The 8753-nt window shown below is 51.1% G+C and overlaps 1 protein-coding gene across 5 annotated transcripts in view; it reads right to left on the reverse strand.

Annotated features, from left to right (window-relative positions):
- The window catches only part of Anks6 (ankyrin repeat and sterile alpha motif domain containing 6), a 43041-nt gene that overhangs the window by 27371 nt on the left and 6917 nt on the right, over positions 1-8753 (reverse strand). For all 5 annotated transcript variants that reach the window (XR_004120789.1, XM_031377343.1, XM_031377345.1 and 2 more), the window contains exons 2-5: positions 6992-7494; positions 3939-3983; positions 2754-2958; positions 1416-1522 (exon numbers count right to left, since the gene is read on the reverse strand). Coding sequence is in view for 4 of the 5 variants with exons in the window: in XM_031377343.1 (XP_031233203.1) it covers positions 1416-1522; positions 2754-2958; positions 3939-3983; positions 6992-7494 (860 nt within the window). In the remaining variant the exon portion in view is untranslated. The remainder of the gene's footprint in view (positions 1-1415; positions 1523-2753; positions 2959-3938; positions 3984-6991; positions 7495-8753) is intronic.

Consider the following 8753-nt stretch of genomic DNA (forward strand, 5'->3'; position numbering starts at 1 on the left):
CTGTTTTAGAAAGAGTGTTGGGCAAGACTGGGAAGAAAGCACTCAGAGCTCCGGGGCTTGGGAAAGCACCCATGCACAGTGAGGGACGCATGGGTCAGACCCCCAGAGGGGGGCTGTGCTGGGGAGCACCTGGACTCACCTGAAACCACTCTACCTGTCCATATCTCCAATGCCTTTAAGATAAAGCAGTAAACAAGGGAGGCAGAGAAAGCTCCAACTCTAAGCATTCAACAGGCAGGTGTTTGCAGTAAATGTCTGGACAAAATTTTCAGTTAAAAACAGAGGGGCTGTAAAGATGGCTCAGCAGTTAGGAGTGTTAGCTGCTGGGTTCAGTTCCCAACACCCGCACGGCAGTTCAGAGTAGGCTGTAGCTCTAGTTTCAGGGAATCCTTTGTCCTATCTGGCCTTTATGGATACTGCATGTATAGGATGTCCAGCTGTACATACAGGCAAACCACTCTATAAGCATTTTTTCTAATCATAAAATAATCTCTAAAGCACTAAGAATGGGGGTGGCAGTACCCATAATCTCAGTAGTCAGGAGGCTGAGTTTAAAGTCAGCCTGAAGAACACAGTGAGACCCTGTCTTGGGGAAAAAAGAAGGAGGAGGAGGAGGGAAAGGAGGAGGGAAAAGAGGAGGAGGGAGAGGAGGAGGGAAGAGAAAGAGGGGGAGATGGGAGGGGGAGGCGGCTAGGGTATAGAGATGTTCACAGGGCAACAGCATCTGCTCCCAAGCCTGACAAGCTGAGTACAATCCCCCAAACCCACACGTGGAAGATCTCACATGCACCAGGACGTTACAAAGCAAATGTAGTTTTTACAAAGCTCTGTCCCCACAGCACGGGGCTGGGATCCCAGCCTAGGCTCAAAGCCTATGGCTCAGGAGGCCTCTGAACTCCTCCATCTCTAGACTGAACCTCTAGGATAATCAACAGAATGATGTGTCAGAGAGACCCAGCCCCTTTTAGGCCAGTCACAGCAGAAGAGGCACGGCGAGAACGGCAGGGCGAACAACCACCCAGAGAAGCAGGGCAGACATGCTACCTCTGGCCGGCAGCCCCTCACATGGCATAGAGTGGGCCGCCTTCTCCACTCGCCTTTCCTTGTCAAAGGCCCTTAATGTTTCCTGCAAAGTCACTTAGTATCTCCGGCTGTGACCACAGAAACGACTCTAGGTCCTAACAGCCTGCAAAGTTACACGCCCTTGTCTGCCCCCTCTCTTTCCAACAATGCTAGGATCACTAGGGCTGGAAGAAGGCTAGCTTAAAGAGTCCCGAGGGCATGCGGTGTGGCCTGGATCCCTGAGACCGATTTTTCTATGAATCAGCATAGACTTCCTACAATGAAGGGAGGCAGCGCCCTAGCGCCCAGGTGAGGAAGGCTGCGGAGGCTGAGCGGTCTGCCGTCTTACTCACCAGGATCATTCAGCAGCATCACCAGGTCAAAGGCTGTGTACCCGTTTTTGGCTCGAAGAGCAACATCGGCCCCTTGATTTAGCAGATACTTGACAATTTCTTTATTTCTGGAGAGCAAAGAGGCAGGCAGTTAGATTCCCTAGTCTCATTTGGGTATTGATCACCCTACAGCTCATATGCAAAGACTTGGTCACAGGAAGGTGCTGTGGACCACTAGAGCTAGGGCCTTATAAAGGCCTCCTGGTCACTGTGGACGTGCTCCCCAAAGGGGGCTTGGGCCTCTGGCTTTGCCTCCTGGATTAAGACTTTCCTGGACACTTGCTCTCCGCCCATGCCTTGGATTCTTTCACCGGAGGTTGGAAGCCTTGGGACTGCTCCATCTTAAACAGCAACCTGTAGACTCAGCAGCCAAAATAAACCTTTTCTTTATAAATTTACTGCCTTGGGCATTTTGTTAAGAGTGACACAAAACTGGCTAATCCAGCAAGTGACAGGGAAAGTGTGGCTATGTTCCTGGACAACAAGCCTGCCAACATTAACCAGCTCACACGGTCTTCCAGTGTTTAAGCAGGACATGGCCAATCACACCCTATCACTCAGTGGGTCAGGGCAAATGTGCTTTCTATCAGTCCTAATGTTCCTCCCTAATGACAACAAAATCCAGGGCCTCTGCCCCAAAAGAACTCAGCCACCACACCTACCTCTCTGTGGGCAGGACCTTCCTTCCAGAACTTTCTCGAAGGGTCAGGGATTTGAGGTTCATCAGATAAGATAACTAATACAGGAGTATGATACGGCCAGCTGAACCAGGCAAGAGGAGAACCCCTAAGGGGAGCCAGAACATTTAGTGGCTATAAGATGCCCTCGGGAGGCCTGCAGAAGGGTGACAGCCCACCTGGCTGGGGTGACCACATTACTTATAAAGGGGAAGGTCAAGATGACAGTCAGAGTCTAAGGTGATGAAATCCCAGGTATTTGTGGCCACTGCTCATATCGTGGAGGGGATGCTTAATGGAGGTCTCTGAACCACCATGTAAAAATGCCAAATGAACCAATCATGTTTAAGCTGGAAACAAATGAGAAATGATCTTTCTGCCTGAGATGCATCTGCTGTGTGGATTTAAGCAGCAGCCGTGGAGAAACTCCACAGCAGGGGAGCAAGTGCCCTGGAGAGAGACAGAGGCTGGCCAAATGGAGCCCACATCCATTCTGTCTTTTTCCAGGCCTCGATGTCCTTACAGCCCTGGGCTGGTTACAGGTTGCAATGTGGGTCAGAAGCCCCATTCCCCAGCCAGAGCACTTGCATGGCCTCATGTGGAGGGGGTGGGAGACACAGACCCGTGGTAGGTGGCCTGCATGAGGGCTGTCCAGCCATGCACGCTGTCCTGCTTGTCCATGTCTGCATGCTTCTCCACCAGCAGCTGTACCAGGGGCAACTGCCCTGTGACAGCAGCCAGCATCAATGGGGTCGCCCCGTCCCCGTTGACCAGGTTCACGTGGTTGGGGTCTTCATCAGCAATCTCCTTGACCAGCTGGAAGTTTCCTACAAATGACAGAAGTCAAGTGACCCACAGCTCCTGGCACCACAAGGTCATTTATCCAGTTGTCTCTCACTCTGCCTCTGCTGTGCCCCTGGGGCCATTAACGTGTGTAAGCCTACTCACATTCTTCTATCTGTGACAGATGGAGACTAGCATGTGAACAAACACAAGTGCTATCTGTGTCTTAGAGTGTAGGGAGAGTGAGGAAGGGCCACAGGCCTGAAGAGGGAAAATTCATGTCTAGATGGTGAGCAGGAATCTAGAAGGGCTGTCTGAAGGTGGTGTCTGCATCAAGAGGAAACCCTGGAGCTTGGGAGATAGATCAGTGCTACCTGGGCAAGCATGAGGACTTGAGTTTGAATCTCCAGACCCCACATAAAAGACAGACACAGCATGTAGCATAAGTGTCTGTAATCTCAGTGCTCCAAGGAGACAGGAGAAAGCCAGTAGCTGGCCTGGCATACAAAGCAGAACAATATGATAAACCCTCTCAGGGTGGAAGGTGAAGAAAGGAAGGTGAGCAACAGTGAGGCCGACCTCTGACCTCTTCAGGATGGTATGCCATGCAAGTGCCTCATTTGCTCTCCTCTTTCTCTTACACACACACACAGAGAGAGAGACAGACAGACAGACAGACAGACAGACAGACAGACAGACAGACAGACAGACAGACAGACTCTGGGCTAAAGAGCCCTTCTGTCATAGCAAAATTGGGGCTTGCAGAAAGAGCCAGGTACATCTAGCTGGTGGGACAGTAGGGACCTGGGAGGGCGTTCTAGAGCCTGTGGGTAGAACACTAATAAATGGCCACCCTTTCCTGGTGAGAGTAATGTCACAAAAGTTAAAAATTTATTTTTAAACAAAAGCAACAAAACCGAATCTTTTTATCAGATTCCTTGTGCCTGTGAGTAAGTGTGGGAATCGGGCTGGAGGACGGGGCTTGGGCTTTGCAACATCCAGAAAAGCCCCTTGAAGCACTTACCCATCTTCAGGGCGTGGAAAATATCTGGTCGCCTCTTCTCCTCATCTGAGTAAACAGAGATGTCCAGAGTTAACAGAGAAGTTTAACAGAACTCTAAAGCTACAAGCAGGTCAGAGCACAGGCTAGCTTTCTAAAGGGCAAGTCCTTAAAAGTCAAGGGGCAGAAGCTCAGAGCAGGGGACTATGTGACAGCTCTCCTGGGCAGTTGTCACTCCAGGCTTTTGCAAATTGTGGGGTGTATTTACCTAGGCTGATCAAAAAGCATGGTCTCGGAAAAAGCTCATTCTATAATTTGAAAAGGAAACTCATTTTTTGTTTAACTTCTAAAATCTAACTACAAGTACAAGGACAGACCCTGTGACACTAGACTGCTGAGCTCTGGAAGTACTGACTGTGGCCCCCCAGAAAAGCCAACAGCACCTTTTCTTTCTTCCCAGGCACTAAGGACTTGAGTGTGGTACCCCACCAGTCTGTGGACAATTGTCTAGCCAACTGTCCATCAGACATGTTCACACTGGGCTCTGACTTTTGACCTGGTGCTACAACTCCACATCCACTAATGCAAGCCCCTCCCTCCATACGCTCAGGCCACAGGTGGCCCAGCAGTCCTCCACAAACAGGAAACAGGCATTCCCTAAAGCCAGTGGGCATCCTGAGCCGCGCAGGCAGGACTCCTGCACCTTCCTGAACTCCATGAAGGACACCCATGGCTCTGGGCTGCCCGGGAGAGGCAGTGAGCCTGAGCTCCATGTGAGCCAGACAGGCTGTCCCATTAACATCAGCATCTATGCCACACAGTTGTCCCAAGGTGCAGCAGGTGGCGTAGGAAGGAGGTGCTTCAGAAACACGGAGCCTATCAGAGTACCACTGTGCTAACTGGCCCAGCAGCCGCCCTAGCCAAGTTGCATAATGGAGTAACTCTCAGGATCAAGTACAGCCAGGGCCACAGAAGAACAGGACTAATTTTGCCTGTGAAATATCAGCACATGGTACCACGCTGTAGTCACCTAAAAAGTAGCTCTGGGGGCTGGAGAGATGGTTCAGCAGTTAAGAGCGCTGGCTACTCTCGCGGAGGACCCAGGTTTGATGACCAGTAACTACATGGTGACTTGTTGCAGGGGCTCTGGTGCCCTCTTCTGGCCTATTTATATAATTTTATAAATTTATAAAATAAAATTTATAAAAATGTAGGTGCCTTTAATTACTTACAAGCTCAGTTTGCTCGGGTTTTTGAGGGACAGGAATGTCACCCAATTTTATTGCTGGGTGCTAAGCAGCCACCTGGTGCAATGAGTCACTGACAGTCCAGCCTGGCTCTTGAGGCTAGGGCAGCTATTTGCGATAATAAACTGCACTGCCGGGGGGGGGGGGGGGGCCTTTCTTTATTCTGGGCTTTAGTGGTGTTGTCCAGGGGCTCTACCACGCCCCAAGGAGAGGAAACCTGCCCCAACCTCTAACAGCACAAGACAGAAGAATGTCACAGTCACCACAGGTAGCTTTGGTTGGGGCAAGAAAGAACACAGGCAGGCCAAGGTCTTGTGTAGGTAGATTTCCTGCATTTCCAGGGAAGAATGGTGTGTGTGTGTGTGTGTGTGTGTGTGTGTGTGTACAGCTGATGACTTAAGAACCTTTGTTATGATGATCAATCGTGCAGCCTCCATGGCTGTGGTGGTCCTCCTGGTGGTTACAGCACTTGCTGAACTTCTGAGGTCCACTTGTGGTTATCTTCCTTGGGCAACCATCCCTGCCGTTTCACAATGCCCGGCCACTCTCTCTGACTCTCTTCATCTCATTCTTATCTGCTGTTCTAACTCACGGCACTGACCTTTCCCACATGGTCATTTATTTCCTACTTATAACCTGCCTTCCCCTACCGAGGCCACTGTCCTGCAAAGTGAGGATTTGCATCTCAGCTGTTCACTGGCATGCGGCAGGTGCTTCCAAGGGTGCCTGGAACCTAGCAGGCAACCTGCAAACGCTAGAAAAGGAACTGAACTTCCACTGTTGGGAGCTATGCACCTGGACTGGGACAGACACTTCAAAGTACAACTGCCACAGAGCCTGGCAAGAGAAAGGCATCTACACTTTGTGAAATAGGATACTAGGATTCCCAGAAGCCAACACCATGCCAGCGGTCACACGGCCCACGCTGAGTGGGCAAAGTGAAGCTCAAGTCGGGTCTGGCGGAGTCAGCAGTTGTCACCCACTTTGCTGGGTGCCCAGGCTGTGTGTGACACTGTTGAGCAGAGATTCCAAAATGCAACGTGCTACTGTGTAACCGCTTTTCTAGTAACAACCCTAAAAACAGCAGCAAAGAAACACGAGGCTGCCAGAAAAACCCAGACTCGGAAGGGAGCCACTGCACACTCACTATGAGTGAACTGGTCCTGGGGGCTGCCGGCCAGCACCTTCCAGAGCAGGGGGATACAAACCCAGGATTAGGACCAACCTTTCCCAAGTTTGTTTCTGCACTCAGCAAAGGGCCACACCCACTCATTTACTCTCTAAATGTGGCCGCTTTCACTCTAACAAGGGCCAATAGTCATTGCATCAGCTTCTACATAGCCCAGAAAGCCTAAATATTCATTACCTGGCTTTTTACAGAGAAAACTTTGCTGGCCTCTGTTCTAGAGGGATCCTAGGACCACTTATGTTAGAGTCAGCTGAGGGAGGAAAGGCCTCATTATACAAGTTCCCAGGCTCCACCCCAGAGTACCTGGTCACGCTGGGAAATGGGTAAAGCCTGTGTGTAACTGGCACTCATGGGTACTGTGTAGCTCAAAGCTCATGGCCTGCATGTCAAGACTCCTTCTGCACACTTTTTTGGTTTGGCCAACCTTGGCTTATGCAAGGTTGGCTAAACAATCCTCTGTAAGGCCATAGCAGGGACCATGGTGGGGGTGGGGGTAAGGGTGAGTTTTGGGAGAAGTGGTGGGAGATAGAAGTGGTGGGGGATAGGAGTGGGTGATGGGAGGGTGGGGAGAGGAAGTGGGGAGTGGGTGGAGGGAGTTAGGGGCAGCTGGGGGCAGTGGCGGAGGAGTGGGTTGGCCTGACCTGTTTTCGGCCTGACAGTGGTCAGTGGGTCCAGGTAGTCAGCTAGATCCCTATACTTCCGGTCAAGGGCAACCTCGAAGGCGGTCTTCTCCAGCACACCGAGGTGGTCGGGGTTGGCACCCTTCTCAACCAGCTGCTGCACCACACTGAGCTTCCCAAGGAGGGCTGCCAGCATCAGAGGGCTCCAGCCCACAGTCCGGGCTGTATGGTTGGGGTCCGCACCCCACTCCATCAGCAGACGTACCACGGCCTCGTGCCCATGTTGAACGGCAGCCATTAGGGCTGTAATGCCCAGCAGTTCATCCCTGCTGCCTCCCATGCCTGGTGACTCGCCAGAAGAGTTGTGATGGTCCACAATGGCACCTGCCTCTAGCAGCAGCTTCACCACACCCAGGTGGCCACCTCGAGAAGCCACAGTGAGCACGCTGGCACCCAGCCGATTCTGAGCATTGACATCTGCTCCGTGATCCAAAAGGAGGTGTGCCACGCTTGCATGCCCACACCTGCCAGAAAGATGGGGGTTGGTGACAATAGACAGAAAACGCTGACAGGTGAACAGTTCTAATGACCCTCACTACTGTCCACTACTGCAGGCACATGGGCTGTTCAGAAGGAACAACCTCAGCCTGGTGTCAGGTACCAGGCTGGCCCTGAGTTACCATCCTCATCTGATGACAGAAGCCATGACCAGGTTAGAACCTGTTCTCTCCTTCATATGACCTTGAGTCAGAATTTGTTTCTTTGTGCCTTCATTTCCTGATCTGTACAATGGGGCTATAGTTATATCTCCATGAAGGGCTGATTGAGGCTTACTGAGCATATATACAAAGGAAGCAGGCACTCAGTATCAGCCATGTTAATCATCACGCCTTTCCCACTCCACAGCCTGCTACAGTCACCTGCCTGGCTAAGGGTCATCTAAGACATCCAGTCAGGGATGCAGATGCTCACCCTCAATCCTAGCACACAAGAGGCAGAGGCAGGAGGATCTCTATGAGTCTGAAGCTGGCCTGCCTACATAGTTAGGCCCCTGATGCCCACAATGGGAAGAAAAGAAACCCAATTCCAAGGCTAGGGCTAGCTCAGTCAGTAAAACGTCTGCCTTGCCATCATAATAGGGCTAGCTCTATTATGTTTGCCTTGCCATCATAAGAATAAGGATGCGGATCTCTAGGGCCTATATAAAAATGCTAAGCATAGGAAGGCACAGACAGGGGCATCCCTGGAACAAGCTGACTAGCCAGACCAACTATGTCAGCAAGCTCTGGGTTCAACTGAGACCCTGCCTTAATGAATCCTGTGGAGAACAATCAAGGAAAACTCCTTACACAGGCCTCATGTCACCACACGTATGTTCACACATGTACCTGTATGCATGCAAACATGCATATGTGTGTGCACACACTGAAAATAAATGGACATGGTAGTGCTCATATATAATCCCAGCAGCAGAGGGATTAAAACAAGTGGGTTGGTATAACCTGCTCGCCTGCTTTCCATGTTCCAGGCCCACGAGAGACTGTCAAGAAAACAGGGTGGGGCTCTGGAGAGACGGCTCAGCGGTCAGGAACAGCTGCTGCTCTTGCAGGGGACCTAGGTGTGATTCCCAGTACCTACATGGTGGCTCACAACCAGGCACAATTCTAGTTCTAGGGTATTTGAAGTTGTCTTCTGAACTCCGGGGAGAAGAGGGGGGTACGAGGCATATACGTGCACAGACGTGCAGGCAAACAGCATACACATAAAACAAAAGAAATAAATC

This window comes from Mastomys coucha, unplaced genomic scaffold (assembly GCF_008632895.1).
Source record: "Mastomys coucha isolate ucsf_1 unplaced genomic scaffold, UCSF_Mcou_1 pScaffold18, whole genome shotgun sequence".
NCBI classification, from domain to species: Eukaryota; Metazoa; Chordata; class Mammalia; order Rodentia; family Muridae; genus Mastomys; species Mastomys coucha.